This window comes from Lissotriton vulgaris, chromosome 8 (assembly GCF_964263255.1).
Source record: "Lissotriton vulgaris chromosome 8, aLisVul1.2, whole genome shotgun sequence".
Lineage (NCBI taxonomy): Eukaryota > Metazoa > Chordata > Amphibia > Caudata > Salamandridae > Lissotriton > Lissotriton vulgaris.
In genome coordinates this window covers 1,064,132,307-1,064,152,504 of record NC_141696.1, presented here as the reverse complement: position 1 = coordinate 1,064,152,504, position 20,198 = coordinate 1,064,132,307, and the positions used below count along the sequence as shown (strand labels likewise).

Sequence of the window (20,198 nt, the reverse complement as noted above, 5' to 3'; positions counted from 1 at the left end):
TATGGCCATGTCTGAACTGGGGTGGCTTGTTGAGCAAAAAAACGAAGGATTAAACCCAGATTTGTGACTGGGGGTGAATATTTTGCATTGTGCAACATTCCGTCCATCATCTTGTGTGTTTTGCTGTTCACCCTATGTTGGAAGGGTATGCCCACTGGAGTCAAGCTGTCCTGGCTGAAGACGGCTGATAGCCAGAAACCGGTCCTAGGATGCTTGATTCCAGTCCAGGAAAGACATGGCTTGGCAGTTCGGGCTGGACTGTTCCCATGAGGCACAGGGTCAAGACTGATTTGCATATGGCCATGTCTGAACTGGGGTGGCTTGGTGAGCAAAATAACGATGGATTAAACCCAGATCTGTGACTGGGGGTGAATGTTTTGCCATTGTGCAACATTCCGTCCATCATCTTGTGTGTTTTGCGGAGGACAATCCAAAGGCAAGAGCAGGCCAGAGGCCTCCTCCGTTTATACACCCATGATCAGGACTGCCCTACCCTGCTTTAATTTAGGAAAGCGCCGAGGAAATACCTCTTTAAAGGACACTATATCATGATGAAGTAACAGCTTCCACTCTCAGACCCCAGCTTCCTGCCCAATAACACACTGACCCAGGCTTTGCCTCTGACCCAGCGTTTGCTGCCCTTTAGCATGACCCTCCCTATACAGTAACCACATAGACACATGCATGCATACATACACAAACAGTAGGAATTGTGGTACCCCATTTCAAACGTGAAAAGAGAAGCTCAGTGGTTCTCAAATAGACTCCTCATGCCCAGATTTATATATCTCTCTAAACAGTCCAGCCTCTAATGACCTCAGATCGCCTTCTGGAAGACCCACTCAAGGGCCCCGATTAATTGAATGCTTGCTAATGACATTAAAATAGTCCATTCCGCTACAGCAACGCTCAGATACCCCCTAAACTTGATTATTTGGGACTCTCTATGATACTTAGTTTATTTGATTTCAGGTTATGCACAGAATTCTCAGGATAATCGGAGCATTGTGATGAATACCTCTAGGTGTGTAGATAGTAACTGGCTATTTTTCAGACCCTTAATTCCTTAAACAGGTGAAAACATGTCCACTCATATATTCGTATGCATAATCTCAAATCTAAATGTACATTACGTTTATTTTTCAAATACAGTAAAAAAAACGTAATTTCCACACAAATTTAATGTGCTTAGTAAACTAAATTCAGATAAATGTACTCAAGTCATGATTATCTTGTTCTTCAATTTGCCTTTTCATGTGGTTAGTGATTATTTACATTTGCTTTAATGTTTTTTATATACTGTGGTGCTTTGCTTGTGGGATCAAAGGTGGGCCCACAATGGGTACTCTGTTCTCTTTCTCTCAAACCAGTTTGTATTGGCAACCCTGATGAGTGTGTATCTAGTTTTTAGCCAATTATCCATGTAAATGTTTTAAACCACAAAAAAGAGAGGAGATGTTTTACATCCCTTTTTCTCAAAAACACAAGAAAATTGAATTCCTGCTACGGAAAAATATCACATGCCCCCTGGAGGTATTCACTCTCACGTCTAACCTGCTCAAAATTTCCTTCTGTCGCGGTTTGCTTGCCTCGAGCTGTGTGGTAGTGGGAAGAACCACATGTGTTAATAGGACTTTAGTGAAGGGTTGCCTTTAAGCTCTTTCTGTGTCACTCTGAAGCCACATTTGGCTGACACATTTTAAATCATATTGCGTACTATGCGGTATAGTTTTCAAGGTACTCAATTATTAAAGCTGACCTCTAGTTTGGGCACTTGTCTGAATTTTATTGAGGAATTGTGGAAAAGTAGATATATATTTATTTTAAATACATTATTATTTCATTAGAGTGTAAAATACTGAATGGGGTAATCAACTGACAGGCAAGTCGTGCTGTGGTGATCTTCAGTACATAGTTTGGGATTTCCTGCAGCTTCCACTGGATACATCGTCTCCCTTCCTCCATCTCAGTAACATGCCAGGGAGAAACTCCAGTCAAAGTGAGGCGTCAGGCAGCTTCACTTCAAGGGCGCCATTAGAACGGACAGGCAGCATGTCACACACCTTGCTCTGCACTGGTGCAATTCTCTCTGTGGTGGGATGCATGTACGGCTCAGCAGGCTGGCACCTGTCTGCTCTGCTCTGGCTCATTGTATTGTATTTACCAGAGATGCTGGGAGCTGGCTAGGGGGAATGGATGGCGAGTCAACTCCTTTCCCAGCCCTTCATACTACTAGAAAACATAGTTACCGGCTCTGAAGCCATTAGTTTAATTCTTAAGGGGCAGACCGATCCGCCAAAGGCACGCTCTATAGCAACAACTAGAAGGCCTAGGAGACTGGAAGAATATCACAAACCCTCTGGGCTTAGGTACGTCCATAGTGCTGGGTGCACAACTCAGAAAAGATGAGCCTCACTAGTGACTATACATGGCTGGATAAAATACTCCCATCCCTAGTCATGGGTAAGATTAGGGGCGGTGTTTAGGGGGAGAGGGATCAGCTTGCTCTGCTGATGGTTGTTCTGCTGCTATCAGGAGCCCCCGTGTTCCCAGGATTTCTGATTGTCCTAAGAGTCCTATCGTCAAGAATGAGAGCTTATGCCACTGAAAGAGATCAGAACTGTATGCAGCAGCCTGAGGAGAATGGGAGTGATTTGTAACACTTTGAAGCTGGCACTGCGGGCTTATTTAAGAGACAGTTTTGAGATATCGCCTCATTGCTTGGGTCGGTCCTGGTATAAAATGGAGGCCTGTCCAAGTCTAGCTAGTTGTTAACAAGGGTACTGGATCTGGTGGCAGCAGCTGGTTTGGGGTGATCACGCTTCATTTTGCAACATTTGTGAGGCCTTAGACAGTAGTTGGAAGTAGAGCTCCTATAATAGTAGCATCCTTAGAGAAACATTGGTTCGGCAAAATTCGTTTACAGATGATGATACATTCAGAGTAACTTTGTAGAAACAAAGTACATTGTTGTGTCCTTGCACTAAGTCAGGAGGAATTTTTGAAAACTCGAATGGAAGGGCGATTTTAGTAGAAACAAGTTAGAAGATTCAGGTTTTGTGAGTGATTGGTGGAGACATACAAAAGTGTGAACTTTGTTTTGCTTCACACCTCAAAGACATTTGGTGCCAGTTAGGCTGTATTCAATTACTAGGAGTCAAGAGGGGCAGACAGGACTGGATCGCCCTCCACTCAATCCAACACTAATCAAAAAAATGACCCAGTCCTCAAGGCAACACAAAAATAAGTGAGGCTGTAAACAGTTCTAGATCGTCCATAGAGCACTCTAATTACATCTCTATTCATAGAGATTATAACACTGTTTCAGTCAATTGCCAACGTTAAAAATGAGCCCATCTCTGATAAACAAAAACCGTCTAACACAGTACAGACATTCACTAGAGGGACAACATTTAGAAAAAAGTGTGAATAGCTAGATGACACCTCACGGGCGCACCACCAATGGGGCCCCTGGTTGGTACTCACCAGGTCGGCCCTGTTCTCATCATCGGTGTCAAATAGCTTAACGAAAACGTGTCCAAAACCCAAAGTAAGGAAAGTAACAGTGAATGGTGCAGTGTACAAATGACATATATGTGACACGGACTAACAACGTTCAACATATAACACACACAAAACTGCGCAGCAAGATATTACTCTTACTTTATTTATATCTTCTTGTTGCATTGCAGTTTAACATGTAATATAAAAGGGTGAGTTATGAATACTACCTATCGCTTCATACTCAGCCCACAGCCGACATGTTTCATTGCCTTAGGTATTATATCAGGCAATTTCTTCAGGGCCAACGTATATTTACGATGTCGCTGCCAGCGATACTGTGCTTTTAAAATGCTGAAAAACCAAAAACATAAGACACACATATATATATATGTGGGCATCTGCCTATAGCAATACTGCATATTTAATATCCACATTGCACCCTGTCATCGACAGAAAAAGCTCTTTACCTAGATAAGTCCTTTACTTTCATACCGTTACCGCTCTGGCTCTATGCAAAATCATAGACCCCCTTCCGATAGGTAAGTAGGGTCCCGCCTCCCTTCTTTAAGTGCCTGGACAAAAGACAAGGAGGAAAACGCCATACGGGCGAAAATTAACATCAGCATGTCTACTCTCACCGTCTTTTAGTCATCTGGTTCCGCGTTTACATGCTTACTCGTGGAGGTACTGCAAACGGCGTTTCCTCAACACCGGAGCGCCATGAGTAGGGCTTGTGGTGTATTTATCAGAGTTTCCGCGTAGCCTGGCTCTGATTGGCCGGTCACACCACGTGGGAAGCAGGTCGGTGATTGGACCCTGTGACCACGTGCCCGCTTGTACACTTACGATGTCGTTTGAGATGTATATTAATCTCGTATTGCATTTAGTGTGTCATATGGTCTCTCACCTACCCGAGGGAGATGTAAACGCGGGGACAATTCTTCGTACACCTATGTCAATCCACATGCCTCAAAAGTGTGGCGGCCATCTTGAAACAGTATATCTTAATCTATAACTGGTTTCTCATGAGCGTCCCTTCAAAAACCTCAAAAAATGCGGCGGCCATCTTGGGACATTACTTCTGCTTCAAAATATAACTGGTTCCTAATGAGAGAACCATACTTCAGACAGTTACTTGCCACCTTATTTAGTTCACCAGGCCCATTAAGGACTTGTTTTAGTAGTGTGGTAATGGTGTATTATGGCGGTGACTATAAGCTGGGGGCATATTCACAATGTATATAGGTAAATAGGTCTGTTCACAAGGGTTAGATAGATAAGCAAGACTCAGCTACCTTGGATGTTTATTGCTGTTATAAGACTACTGTATAACTGATACCTGGGCAATTCCTATATTTACAGTGTGTTCTATATGTCGGTGGGTTTAACTTATTGAGCCAAGAAACAACTAGATTATCATAGTTTATTCCATTCCAATAACTCATTAAGTCCCTGTTGTTCACTAGATTCTTGAAAAATCCAGCGCGCTTCTTTAGTCGCCAGCCGCTTTTCCATCGACTGTGCCTCACCCATCACTCTTTCCAGTACTACCCATGTGAAGGTGTGCTTGTTGCGATGACAATGTTGCACTAATTTCGTCGTTAGCTTCCCTTGTCGTATCGTGCTTAGATGTTCTTGAATGCGCAGCTTAATTTTGCGCGACGTCAGCCCGATGTATTCAAGGCCGCATTCACAGCTCAACCTGTAGACTACATTCGTAGTATTGCAATTGCTAAACTGATTTAACGTCCAGGTTTTTCCGGATTTTAGCTGGATGGTATTGCATTTACTGGTGATGTGGCACACGGAACAATTGTCACAGGGGTAATGGCCATTAGGTACAGTCGAGGTTTCTGGTTGTTTCCTCTCTATCATCCTTGTATGGACGAGTTTGTCCTTTAAATTAGAGGCCCTTCGAAACGCAAAACGAGGCGGTGGCATCTTATGGTCCTGTGTGTTAAGGAGGAACCAATGTTTCCTGATGGCTTGTCGGATTTTTGTGGCTAGTGGGTCGTAGGTCATGACCACTGGTATACATTCGGACTTTTCTTTTTTATTTGTCTCTAGGAGTGCTGTCCTCGGTGTATTGAGCGCTCTTTTATTTGCTTGGCGGATTATTTTACGCGGATAGTCCCGGGCTTGTAACCTGTTGCTCAAGTCAATGGCCTGTTCTTTATAGGCCTCAGTTTTTGAGCAATTCCTCCTGTATCTCATAAACTGACCCACCGGGAGGTTATCCCCGAGGGCCCGGGGGTGGTAAGATTGGTATGTAAGGAGGGAATTTCTGTCTGTCGGTTTTTGATGAACCCTGGTCTCGAATTTTCCATCTGATGCCTCGATGTCCAAGTCCTGGTACACTGCATTCGTCCGGTGGTAGTTCCAAGTGAAACGTAGACTTCTGTCTTGCGTGTTCAACCAATTAAGAAACTGGAGGAGACAATCTTCCTCTCCTGACCAGACGAGCACCAGCAGAGTGAGATTTAATCAACCTGCAACTATAAACACAGATCTAAACACCCTACTGAGGAATTTTTTAGAACAGGGCCAAGCTTCCAACAAAGGCCCGGGATTCCAACATCAGCAGGGAAGAGGAAGAGGACGGGGAAATCGACCCCCCCAACAACAACAATGGCAAACCTCCTCTCCAAGGATGACACGGAGCCGGGGAAAGAAACCGCTAGGATGAGCATCGTTGTGAACCTCTCGGACCATAATCTGACTAACGGGGAAGAAGAGGTATTAAATAAAGGGTTAGGCTTTGTGCCTACACCAAACCATGATGCCTTCAAATGTCGGATGGAGTTTCACGAAACAATGCGGCGCATCAAGCTTAAAAAATTCTTTTGTAAACAACCAACAGAAGTAAGCAGGGGTTTCAATTCCAACTTAAGAAAACCCTCCTCTTTTTGCCCTCCAACTGCCACGCTTGGCCCAGAAACCGCGGTGTTTGAAGCAAAAGTACTAGAGGAAATTAAAGGCATAGAGAACAAGAACCAGTCGACAGGCTTCAGAAATATGACGAAAGAAAATTGGGACTCCATTAAATCTTTGCAGAACAACGACAAAATAACCATCAAGAATGCGGACAAGGGCGGTGCCATCGTGATTTTAAATACGTCTGACTACGAGGCAGAAGTTCGAAGACTTTTAAATGACAGAACTAACTATCAACCCCTTGTCAGAGACCCTACACCTGAACTAAGAGAGATGATCAGGAATCTCGTTGCCAATGCAAAGGAAAAGAAGTGGATAAGTACAAGGGAGGCGGAGTTCCTCGTTAACACAAACCCAAGGACTCCTGCCTTCTATGTCCTCCCGAAAATACATAAGCCTGCCAGGCCCCCCCCTGGCAGGCCCATTGTGGCTGGCATTCAGTCTATTTTGGAACCCCTGTCCCAATTCGCAGACTACTACCTACGCGAATCGGTAATAACTCAACGTTCCTATGTCAAAGACACAGCAGATATTTTAAATGTCCTTGATTCAATGACCTACAATCCTGCCACCGAGTACATTGTGACTATAGACATCGAGTCGCTGTACTCGTGCATCCCCCAGGAAGCAGCCCTATTAGCAACTGCTAAAGCACTCAGCAAACAAGAGTGGTTTTATGATGCTCCACAGAGTTTCATCCTCCAATGTGTAGAGCTGGCCTTGACAAAGAATTTTTTTGGCTACAAAAATGAGCTCTTTCTCCAAGTGACGGGAACGTCTATGGGAGCTACAATGGCACCGAGTGTGGCTTGTATTTATGTGGGGCAGTTCGAGGAGCACGTCATCGACACCGATCAGAACCCTTTTAGGGAACACCTACGCCTGTGGAGGCGGTATATCGATGACGTGCTCCTCGTCTGGTCAGGAGAGGAAGATTGTCTCCTCCAGTTTCTTAATTGGTTGAACATGCAAGACAGAAGTCTACGTTTCACTTGGAACTACCACCGGACGAATGCAGTGTACCTGGACTTGCACATCGAGGCATCAGATGGAAAATTCGAGACCAGGGTTCATCAAAAACCGACAGACAGAAATTCCCTCCTTACATACCAATCTTACCACCCCCGGGCCCTCAGGGATAACCTCCCGGTGGGTCAGTTTATGAGATACAGGAGGAATTGCTCAAAAACTGAGGCCTATAAAGAACAGGCCATTGACTTGAGCAACGGGTTACAAGCCCGGGACTATCCGCGTAAAATAATCCGCCAAGCAAATAAAAGAGCGCTCAATACACCGAGGACAGCACTCCTAGAGACAAATAAAAAAGAAAAGTCCGAATGTATACCAGTGGTCATGACCTACGACCCACTAGCCACAAACATCCGACAAACCATCAGGAAACATTGGTTCCTCCTTAACACACAGGACCATAAGATGCCACCGCCTCGTTTTGCGTTTCGAAGGGCCTCTAATTTAAAGGACAAACTCGTCCATACAAGGATGATAGAGAGGAAACAACCAGAAACCTCGACTGTACCTAATGGCCATTACCCCTGTGGCAATTGTTCCGTGTGCCACATCACCAGTAAATGCAATACCATCCAGCTAAAATCCGGAAAAACCTGGACGTTAAATCAGTTTAGCAATTGCAATACTACGAATGTAGTCTACATGTTGAGCTGTGAATGCGGCCTTGAATACATCGGGCTGACGTCGCGCAAAATTAAGCTGCGCATTCAAGAACATCTAAGCACGATACGACAAGGGAAGCTAACGACGAAATTAGTGCAACATTGTCATCGCAACAAGCACACCTTCACATGGGTAGTACTGGAAAGAGTGATGGGTGAGGCACAGTCGATGGAAAAGCGGCTGGCGACTAAAGAAGCGCGCTGGATTTTTCAAGAATCTAGTGAACAACAGGGACTTAATGAGTTATTGGAATGGAATAAACTACGATAATCTAGTTGTTTCTTGGCTCAATAAGCTAAACCCACCGACATATAGAACACACTGTAAATATAGGAATTGCCCAGGTATCAGTTATACAGTAGTCTTATAACAGCAATAAACATCCAAGGTAGCTGAGTCTTGCTTATCTATCTAACCCTTGTGAACAGACCTATTTACCTATATACATTGTGAATATGCCCCCAGCTTATAGTCACCGCCATAATACACCATTACCACACTACTAAAACAAGTCCTTAATGGGCCTGGTGAACTAAATAAGGTGGCAAGTAACTGTCTGAAGTATGGTTCTCTCATTAGGAACCAGTTATATTTTGAAGCAGAAGTAATGTCCCAAGATGGCCGCCGCATATTTTGAGGTTTTTGAAGGGACGCTCATGAGAAACCAGTTATAGATTAAGATATACTGTTTCAAGATGGCCGCCACACTTTTGAGGCATGTGGATTGACATAGGTGTACGAAGAATTGTCCCCGCGTTTACATCTCCCTCGGGTAGGTGAGAGACCATATGACACACTAAATGCAATACGAGATTAATATACATCTCAAACGACATCGTAAGTGTACAAGCGGGCACGTGGTCACAGGGTCCAATCACCGACCTGCTTCCCACGTGGTGTGACCGGCCAATCAGAGCCAGGCTACGCTGAAACTCTGATAAATACACCACAAGCCCTACTCATGGCGCTCCGGTGTTGAGGAAACGCCGTTTGCAGTACCTCCACGAGTAAGCATGTAAACGCGGAACCAGATGACTAAAAGACGGTGAGAGTAGACATGCTGATGTTAATTTTCGCCCGTATGGCGTTTTCCTCCTTGTCTTTTGTCCAGGCACTTAAAGAAGGGAGGCGGGACCCTACTTACCTATCGGAAGGGGGTCTATGATTTTGCATAGAGCCAGAGCGGTAACGGTATGAAAGTAAAGGACTTATCTAGGTAAAGAGCTTTTTCTGTCGATGACAGGGTGCAATGTGGATATTAAATATGCAGTATTGCTATAGGCAGATGCCCACATATATATATATATGTGTGTCTTATGTTTTTGGTTTTTCAGCATTTTAAAAGCACAGTATCGCTGGCAGCGACATCGTAAATATACGTTGGCCCTGAAGAAATTGCCTGATATAATACCTAAGGCAATGAAACATGTCGGCTGTGGGCTGAGTATGAAGCGATAGGTAGTATTCATAACTCACCCTTTTATATTACATGTTAAACTGCAATGCAACAAGAAGATATAAATAAAGTAAGAGTAATATCTTGCTGCGCAGTTTTGTGTGTGTTATATGTTGAACGTTGTTAGTCCGTGTCACATATATGTCATTTGTACACTGCACCATTCACTGTTACTTTCCTTACTTTGGGTTTTGGACACGTTTTCGTTAAGCTATTTGACACCGATGATGAGAACAGGGCCGACCTGGTGAGTACCAACCAGGGGCCCCATTGGTGGTGCGCCCGTGAGGTGTCATCTAGCTATTCACACTTTTTTCTAAATGTTGTCCCTCTAGTGAATGTCTGTACTGTGTTGGACGGTTTTTGTTTATCAGAGATGGGCTCATTTTTAACGTTGGCAATTGACTGAAACAGTGTTATAATCTCTATGAATAGAGATGTAATTAGAGTGCTCTATGGACGATCTAGAACTGTTTACAGCCAGTTAGGCTGTGACAGGAGCAGCCTTCATGAGATCAGCATAGTTCAAACCATTTCAGAATAAATGTGAATCAAAGGGTTGATATAGGATGAAAAGTGTTCAGGGGGTGGAGGGGAGGTTTAAGAGTCAGACACTGGGGACAGTCGAAAGGCATTAATTGAGCCAAGGGTTAAAGTTGCTCTCCTTGCAGTTTTAGACTGTTCAAAGAATTAAGCAGTGAGAGAGACAACTGGAAAAGAAGTTCCCCTAGTGACTGCGTCTACCCTGTGTTCACATGATCTATTCCCTGGTGCTGTATGTACTGAGCAAAACCTCTCGAAGTACCAGACATAGTACATGGATAAAATGAAACTGTGCAATGAGCCGTATGTATGCACTACCAATCACAGAGTACACAAACTATTTGCAAAGCTACCTCAATAAATGCATGCAAACACAACATTTCAGCACCACCACGAACCACATTAAGGGTAATAATGTATTCAAGATTTGCCATAATTAAACAATGCACAGTCACAGCAGATGAGAATCATTCGGATGTGCTCAGGGGAATGTTGCAAGGCTAGGAAAGGCAGTGGCGAGCAGATTCGCGAAGCAGCACATAATAAGCACATGGCCTTGGACCCCAGGCCCCAATACTGGTTGTCTGTCGCCATCGCAGGTGCTGCTCGTGACAGGAAGCAGGGCAGAGCAAAGCAGCCTCCAAGAAGCGGAGATTAGCAGGAGAAGCTGCGATAAGAGCAACATGCAAGTTATGAATGTGCTTTATTACCATGGTTACAAGCCTTCAATACAGGCCTCTGTGAGGACGGGCTAAGACTTGGCTGCTCAGTATCTGCAAGAAGCACGAGACAGAACACATGTAATTACTCATTAACCTTGAGAAGTGATACCTATCAGCAGAGAGCATTTTATTGCAGAGGTGAAAATTAAAAACAACGGCACAGAGCTGGGCTCATTCTCCCCGGTGCTCTGTGACTCGAACTCCCACCTCTCCCCGCACCCCGCCCGCGTTCCCGCCCAAAGATAATGGGAAATATGGCCCTGTGGATGAGTCTTGTCATAATCACCGGCCTGTGTTAAATTCAGTGCATTGATTTGCAAAGTGGTACTGACATCAGCCAACTGGAATAAGTGTCTGGCTGACACTCGTCATGGCGCGGAGAGGGTTGGGCGCGCTCCTGGCACCCCGCACAGCCCCGCTCTGCAACACTGCACTCACGAGGCCTTTGACGAGAGGCGATGCTGCGGCAGGGAGCGCGCACCCCCTCTACCCCCGCCTGGCTCTTCATCATCATTTTCGTGCAAGTGATATAAAGTAGGTCCGAGCCTCACCTTTGGTTCTCGGCGTGCGTTTCCTCCGGTCGCGGAAAGCGGCGCCAGACTGCAGGGCCTCGAGCAGACTATCCATCACGCCCGTCTCGTCGCCCTCTGTGGAAAGAGATGGAGGGAATCCCATCAGCCCTGCGGGTTACCATAGCAATGTCACAGAACATACAGGGGAGAAGAGAGGGCCACTGGGCCCTGACTAAACCCAGCAATTTCAAAACCAGACAAGCGTCTAAAGCACTCATAAATCAAGCAGAGGCTAATGCAACGAGACCCGTTTGTGCCTGGGCTCTCGGCCTGCCGCGTTGGGCCGCCGGTTTGACGGATGCCTTCTGGGTAGAGAGCATCTTAACTTGCACAGAACAGTTCTTTTAATGAACTAAAGCTCCAGCGATACCTCTTCGTTATCTGAAACCTTTCAGGGGCCAGAAGTTTGATCAAAAATCACATTTTTCTTGTTACATGAAAGGGCAATCAAAAGTCTACATTTCTGTGAAGGTATTTTACTCCAAAAGGCCTGCCGTGATGCACTCATCTATCTACCACACAGCTATCTGTCCCCAATGTCGGCTCTCTTGGACACCACTCAGTTTCTGAAAGCTCGCTTTTACAAGTGGGCACCTGCGAGAGGCCAGGTATTGATTAGGAAGAAAACAAACAAGCAGTGGATTGTAAAGGATTATTGGACTTGGTCCCTACAAACTAGAACCACAGAGAGAATTTTAGCCAGATGGATTTGCTTCACTTCTGCACGACTCGTGATTATTTATAGTACACAGGAACAACCCCCCTAAAGAACAAACACTGACAAAACCATTAGATCTGGCGGTGGCTGCCAGCCTTTTGGTTTTGTTAATGCTTGCTTTCTTGTCATAGTATTTCTAAAATTTTAACTTTGAAGCGTTGCTTGGCCCAAGTCAATATAAAAAATAAACACTAGTTAAAATCAAAACTTGTTTGGGCCTCACAAAGCACACTATGCCACAGTAGTCCCTGCTACAGAAGGGGATTGCTCTGTGTGGATGTGCTCTCTGTGGAACAACAGAATGCCATCTCTCACAGTGGAGTTAATTAATGGCTGAACTGGGGTCAGCCACTGCCCCTAACAAGCATTTGCAATGCAACAGGTCTCGCATTTACAAGAGTTTGAGCTATTGGCACAGTAAATGGCAATGCCTTTCATTTATGTGTTGTTTTTCAAAACTGATAAATAAAAGGCATTGCCATTTACAATGCCAATAGCTTAAACTCTTCAAATGCAAGACGTATTGCATTGCAAATGTTTTTGGAACCATTGCTATAACATTTTTACAAAAGTGTTAGGAGAGACCGTGTCCTCAAAGCTATTTGATAAAACAGAGCTCGGAAGCTGTAATCAAAGCCTACTGCGTAACAACACACGTAACAGGGGGTGTTGCCATGTGAGGTAAAAAAATGAGAGAAGGCGATATTAAGCAGGGACTATTAAGCCTTTTGACCAATGAACAGCCACAGTTTACAGTGGACAATGACCCCAACCAATGAAAAATATGGGCGGAGCCTACCTGAATACAGCATGCCTCGAAGAGCAGTGCATGCGCTACCCAGGCTCGCCAAAAAAAAAAAAAAAAAAAAAAACATTAAAATCAGTTCAAACATTTGTCAGCTTTAAGAGATCTGCCTTACCAGCTAGTCTTGCGACTGAAAAGTACTTACAGGCTGAAAATGCATCATTTGCAGAGATGCAGCGCATTCTTATCAGTTAGCGAATCGCAAATAAGGAAGCTGTAGGAATCGCAATAAATATTGCGATTTCTACATGAATCCCGTTTTGCGAGTCTTTAACACCTTGGCTGCTAGGGGTTTTCCCGTTCTGCGCTGACTTTGGATGATTCCCATTGTTCATGACAAGGTCAACTCGTCATTAGCGCAGGGCAGGTAAAGCCCATGACGAGTTGACCTTGTCATCAGCGCTGAATGGGTTAATAGCGATTCCTTAATAATCGCTATTAAGGACTCGCCAAACATGACAATGATGTATCTGGGGGTTTGTTCTGGTGAAAACAGCCTGTAAAGATTAAGTGCTAGAGACAGATCACAGGCTAGACATTTTTCCTTTTCAAGGAAGGCTTAAGTGTACAGGATTACAGGTGGTCAGCCCCAACTGCACCAGATCACCAACGAAAACACTCAAAGGCTCACAGGAGACTGATTAAGGATACCAAAAATGCACTGCAGCACCAAGCATATAAAACCATCCACAACGTCCTGAGATTTGTTTCTTTGGTTAAGGTTTCATTTAGCACTTGAGTGCACACTTACAGGCTGCAAGCACTCCGACATTAAGCACACAGAGACGCCAACACAAAAGCAGAAGGTTCCTGTAATGAAATGCTCGTTTCAGTAAGTGAAAGGTCACTGCTTAACCGTAAAACCAACTTGCAGATTAGACAGTTGCCTGCACGTGTCATATTTTGCCTGAGATGCCTTTAATTCAGGTCTCTAGCCTAGCAGCGCACCAACACAGCTTTGTGCAGACTCTTCAAGGCGCTCTCATCCAAAGACACTCAAGCACACAACTCGCCACCTACACACTACACGCACATTTCAATCGAACACTACGAAAATGGTGCTGTAATGCATCAATAACACAGTGACTGTGAAGTGAATTCATGTAGAGGCGAGTAGCCAGACAGCGAGTAGGCGAACTGAGGGTTCTTGTATGAGATCTTCCAAAATGGAGGGAATGTAGCTTTGCATCCATTTAATTCCTTCTCGCCGAAGCCTCAGCCAGCTTGTATGCGACTGCAGATGCGAGTAAAGGTTGCACCTGAACTATTGAAGCTGCTCAGAGAGGTGTGGCCGCAGGAACATGGCACAACTGGATTGTGGACTCCTCTATTGGAAACAGAGTTTCCTGAATTCAACACAAAAAGCTCCGTCGAGATCAAGATTGCATTTATGAACACAAAGCCATTTTGGCCCAGGATGTATGTAAGGACCCTGACAGATCACGTTAAAGAAATTCATCCTTTTCAGGTCGGCAGATTTCTCCTCTGTTTGCCTCTGTTCCTTGCTGTTTCAATATAAAGCTTGAGAAAAAAAGCATTGGCAAAGACAATAGGTTCGGCCTATGAGAGATTTATTAGCTTTGTCAATTGTTTTTTTAGACATGTTGCACAGCCGCGCAAGTTGTTTTGCAATATGGCTTAAGGACCAGAAAAAAGCGCTATGATGCAGCCAGTGTTGACTGAGTCATTGAGCTTTTCTTTTATTTCAGCATTGATGGAGCAAGGTTCTGCACGTAAAGCGACTTTCTTGGACTCAGCTCTCTTGAAATAAATTGTAATACACTAATAAACATGTTTTGTCTTATGAACAATGCAAAACACGACATTTCTAGTAAGCTGGGGAAGCTTGCATATATGCTTTTACTAACCGTAACTCAATTAACCTAAAATGGCCACCGCAACGCGGGAACTTTTCTGTGCATGCGTCTGTCACACTCACATGACATAACATACTTACTGCTTTGGTTTGAAAACTTTGCTTCTGCGCGCTAACACTTGCATTGCAGCTTTTACTAAATTGTTCGTTCTACTTAATCCTTAATGCTGTAGTTATAATAAAGTAATGGGAACAGAGTAGAGATAAGTAGTATACAGTGCATTCATTTATTCTTTGTTCTAAAATTGTTCTTAAATTGTTTCGCTTCTACTTTGCTATTAGCGTGTATTTGGGCCTGATGTAATCTTGCTGTACTCCATTTTGAAAGACTTGAGTCTGCGCACAAGAGTCCAAGAATCCTCGAGTCATGGCATTGAACCTGTGCCAGTGACTGTCTTGCCTGAAGATGCGCCTGGGAAACTCACTCTATGACCACTCGAGAGGACGCCAAATTGAACATTTGACATACAATGTATTTGTTATTGAAATATCCATTGTCGGGTGGAACAAAAGTGCATGGGAAAATAAAATATTGGGCGGGAACATTGATCTGAATAATGAAGAGCATAAACTCATAACTGGTATGGTGTGATGACCTCTCCTCGTCTTTTGACCAATCAAATTGAGGGAATACACACATTTGCAACATTGGGGGTGGTACACTGCCCTGAAAAATGGTATACCTAAGGTAGGCTTAGCTAGTTTGTTTGCCCAACTTGTCTGAATAGCTGACCTGTCACTGACCCAACGCACTCAATAGGCGATCGAGATCAGAGGTGCTGGCGGAGCACTCTGTTAGAAGATTCGATAACCCAACCGGGGTTCTGGGAAGGAGTTTGATAACCCAATCGGGGTTCTTGAGGGAGAAGATTCGCTAACTCTATCGGGGTCCGACTGTTAGCTGCAGAGAGGGGTGTGACGCTGGCGTTGCACTTTAGCAGTGGGTGCCGGTCCTGACCTGCGGTGGTCCTGTTCTGATCCAATTTGGTCCGTACTTCCCCATAATCTGGTCTGCACCTGATCTATCCTGTTGGCACCTGCACTATCAGGGGTACTGTCTTTTATCTCCGCCCGTGGCCAGGGTTGGTCTTCACACCATTCTAGGTAAATATAAAAGTTGCGTGGGTATGTCATTGTGCTGTTTCCCTCTTCATACCCATCCTATGTTATAATGCTTAAAGAACATTTCATGATAATTTTACATCATTTTGCTTTGATTTTATTCTTATTTGATCAAGCTCTGATTAATTTAGTATGGACACTGACATTTAAAGAAATTATTTAGATAAAGAATTTAAATCTTTCCTGAGTCTGTGGTTATTTTTATGAGTGCAAATGAAATTGGCTACCTATTTTCTTGCTAACTCCCTTGATCCCTTAGGACTCTAGGTACCGGTGATTAGGATTGGTAAGTCAAGGTATAGGTCCTAATAGTAAATACTACTGGTTTAAACCGTAGGTTTACCTGTTCAAAGTGTGTATGTGTTTATGGGCCCAGGTGAGTATGGTAAAATCTTGGGCAGGTGAGCCCGCGCTCTATCAGCATCCTACATATAAGGTCATAAGCATTAACAGAGAACACACAACGCCTGTAGTGAGAAAAATGAAGGCACCATAAGGTTACCACTGTGCTAACTGAATCCCCAGGAAATATGACACTACGATTATGCAACAGAGGAACAAGGAGAAAGCAGCGGTTTAACTAGTTCCAGTCAAAAACTGGAATGTTTTTCTATCTGTGCTACATCAAACACTCTTCTGTAAAGGCCCATTATCATTTACAAACGTTCAATTGTGTCCACAACTAAAAAAACTGAAGAGAAAAAAACGTTTGATATGCCAGTTCCTCAGAGAAGTCTTGGGTCAATATTTAAAAGGCACTAGTCAGCTAGCAACTCATTCAGATCAAGCCAGGTCTTTAAAATTAGCATATTGTTTTTTTCACAAGTCAGTTCGTAATCTCAGATGAAACCCTGGGGAGAGCGAGCAGAGCTGCCGACTTTGGACCTGTGGAACCAGGTCCGAGTCTCGGCTCAACAAGATGTGAATTTGGGCAAATCACTTATTTACTCTCCCTGTGCTTACAAAAAATGAATGCGTCCTTGACTAATGTAAGTGACACTGATGTTAAGTGCTCCAGCAACTTAAGGTCGCCTTAGTGTTATATAAAAAACTGCCAAAAAAACTCAGTAAAGGACCACAATTACAGTCATGTTATGGTCGTGCATATCTGTGGAGTTGAGGTCACCTGACAGCAAATTATCTCGCCCTCCTGCAGTGATCACATAGGGCAGCCGTGAGTCGTAAACACAAAGCCAACAACAGCCCACAATTGAGAGTTGATGGATCACCAGTTATAGGTACTCAAATGTACAACTTGACGTCATCTGTAAAAACAAAAATTTTTGCAAACAAGAACTGCTAACATTCTCAACTAGTGGGACGCTGTAATAGGCTTTCTGATAAAGCTAAACTTAACCAAACTGTTGGACTGGTGCAAATTGTTAAGAGATCAGTGTGCAAATATGTTCCTGCAAATTAGTGCATAGGCTCTTGTTTTAGCTTGCTTTAGTTCAGCAGAGTGAAAAAACTGGGCTAGTAAAATGGAAGAGAGTGAAAGGTCACTACACTAAGTATTAATTACCAGTGGTCTCTGCAAGGCTGTTAAGACCTCAGCAGTGTCCCCTCTAAGTGAGTTTACTAGTAGGCAGCAGACCCTCCTCCGACCGCTCCTGGGGGAGCACAATCACACCAGACCATGGCATGCAGAAATCATTATAAGCTATGAGCTGGTTGCATTTGCTGGGTGGTCTGCCCGAGGACTGCTGCACCCAGTCTGGTTGAACCAGAAACCAAAGGAGAAACTTCAGTACAGAGAAGCGGCTCCCTGAACAAACACAGGAAGGAAACAAGCATTTGCAATGAAATAGATCCCGCATTTGCAAGAGTTAGAGCTATTGGCATTGTAAATGACAATGTCTTTACCCATGTTTTTTTATTTAGAGTGGCGTGGATACATGTGGTGTGGAGTGGAATTATGTGGGTAGTATTGGAATTGTTAGTTGTGGAATTGTGTGTTGGACAGTGTATTTGTGTAGTGGAATTATGTGGCATGGTGAATGGATAGGGGTGAGAGCTTCACAGAATAGATAGAAAGGAAGATAGAGAGGAATAAGTAGTTTGTGCAGGAAGTGGTGAATGACCTCTGGACAGAGGAGCAGAAGGCGTGAGTGAGAAAGAGAGAAAAAGTGGAGAGCATGTGACAGACGTATAAAGAGGGTGCGCTTGTGTACGCAAGAGACACCCCAAAAAGAGGAGGAGAGCGTGGGTTTGAGAGACAAAAATGTTGAAAATATACGGGAAAGAAACTTTGTTCGAAAACCTGAAGTTGATGACATGAGAGAGGCGGGAACACTGTAGGAGAGAGTGAGAGAGAGGGGTGAGAGAGTACGAGAGATAGAGATAGAGGGACAAGTGGGAGGGGCATATAAAGCCGAGTGGGGGAGTCAAGAGCTGTACCAGTGCACAGCATGAGGAGGTAAAGGAAGGTAGTATGTGTAGGCAGATAGTATAGACAGAAAGTGTGAGGAAGGGATGAGAGGGGGCAGTGGGGTGGCGAGATGAGAGGGGTAGTCGGAGAGATAAGAGGGGTAGTGAGAGGGAGAGATGAGGGGGGAGTGGGAGGGAGAGACGAGGGGGGAGTGGGAGGGAGAGATGAGGGGGGAGTAGGAGGGAGAGGCGTAGTGGGAGTGTGAGGGAGAGATAAGAGGGGTAGTGGGAGGGAGAGATGAGGGGGTAGTGGGAGGGAGAGATGAGGGGGGAGGGAGAGATGGGAGTGTGAGTGTGAGGGAGAGATAAGAGGGGTAGTGGAAGGGAGAGATTGGCTAAGTGGGAGGGAGAGAGGGGGGTGGGAGGGAGAGGGGGGAGTGGGAGGGAGAGGGGGGAGTGGGAGGGAGAGGGGGGAGTGGGAGGGAGAGGGGGGAGTGGGAGGGAGAGGGGGGAGTGGGAGGGAGAGGGGGGAGTGGGAGGAAGAGGGGGGAGTGGGAGGAAGAGGGGGAAGTGGGAGGAAGAGGGGGAAGTGGGAGGAGGAGGGGGAGTGGGAGGGAGAGAGGGGGGAGTGTGAGGGAGAGAGGGGGAGTGGGAGGGAGAGAGGGGGAGTGGGAGGGAGAGAGGGGGCAGTGGGAGGGAGAGAGGGGGCAGTGGGAGGGAGAGAGGGGGCAGTGGGAGGGAGAGAGGGGGGAGTGTGAGGGAGAGAGGGGTGAGTGTGAGGGAGAGAGGGGTGAGTGTGAGGGAGAGAGGGGGGAGTGGGAGGGAGAGAGGGGGGAGGGAGAGGGGTAGTGTGAGTGTGAGGCAGAGATAAGAGGGGTAGTGGGAGGCAGAGATAAGAGGGGTAGTGGGAGGGAGAGATCTGGGGGGAGTGGGAGGGAGAGATGGGTAGTGGGAGGGAGTGATGAGAGGGGTAGTGGGAGTGGGAGGGAGAGATGAGAAGGGTAGTGGGAGGGAGAGATGCAAGGGGAGTGGGAGGGAGAGATGGGGGAGTGGGAGGGAGAGAGGGGGGGTGTGAGGGAGAGAGGGGGAGTGGGAGGGAGAGGGGGGAGTGGGAGGGAGAGGGGGGAGTGGGAGGGAGAGAGGGGAGTGGGAGGAAGAGGGGGGAGTGGGAGGAAGAGGGGGAAGTGGGAGGAAGAGGGGGAAGTGGGAGGAAGAGGGGGAAGTGGGAGGAGGAGGGGGAGTGGGAGGGAGAGAGGGGGGAGTGTGAGGGAGAGAGGGGGAGTGGGAGGGAGAGAGGGGGCAGTGGGAGGGAGAGAGGGGGGAGTGTGAGGGAGAGAGGGGTGAGTGTGAGGGAGAGAGGGGTGAGTGTGAGGGAGAGAGGGGTGAGTGTGAGGGAGAGAGGGGGGAGTGGGAGGGAGAGAGGGGGGAGTGGGAGGGAGAGGGGTAGTGTGAGTGTGAGGCAGAGATAAGAGGGGTAGTGGGAGGGAGAGATGGGGGATTGGGAGGGAGAGATGGGGGATTGGGAGGGAGAGATGGGGGATTGGGAGGGAGAGATGAGAGGGGTATTGGGAGTGTGAGGGAGAGATGATTGGGTTGGTTAAGGTGCGAGGGAGAGATGTATTTTATTGTAAACAAGCAATGACGTTATGAAAGAGAGCTAATATCCTCACCAAATGCGCCAAGATGTACCATACTATCACAAATGAATTTGTAATGAAACTGGTGCTTGTGTAAAGCGCTCCAATATCTACAGGTCAAAATTGCGCTGTATAAAACTCCTAAAAAAATAATGTTATCATGCGTAATGAAACCGGTGCTTACGTAAAGCGCTCCATAACACAGTGACTGCATCAGGCACACAGGAAGAATGTGACAGAAACAATGCTA

At 45.6% G+C, this 20,198-nt stretch overlaps 1 protein-coding gene across 1 annotated transcript in view; it reads right to left on the bottom strand.

Annotated features, from left to right (window-relative positions):
* DIAPH3 (diaphanous related formin 3) overlaps window positions 1-20,198 on the bottom strand; it is a 2,291,797-nt gene that overhangs the window by 330,665 nt on the left and 1,940,934 nt on the right. Inside the window, exons 27-28 of the mRNA XM_086934906.1 lie at window positions 11,403-11,498; window positions 10,840-10,902 (exon numbers count right to left, since the gene is read on the bottom strand). Coding sequence (XP_086791032.1) covers window positions 10,840-10,902; window positions 11,403-11,498 — 159 coding nt within the window. The remainder of the gene's footprint in view (window positions 1-10,839; window positions 10,903-11,402; window positions 11,499-20,198) is intronic.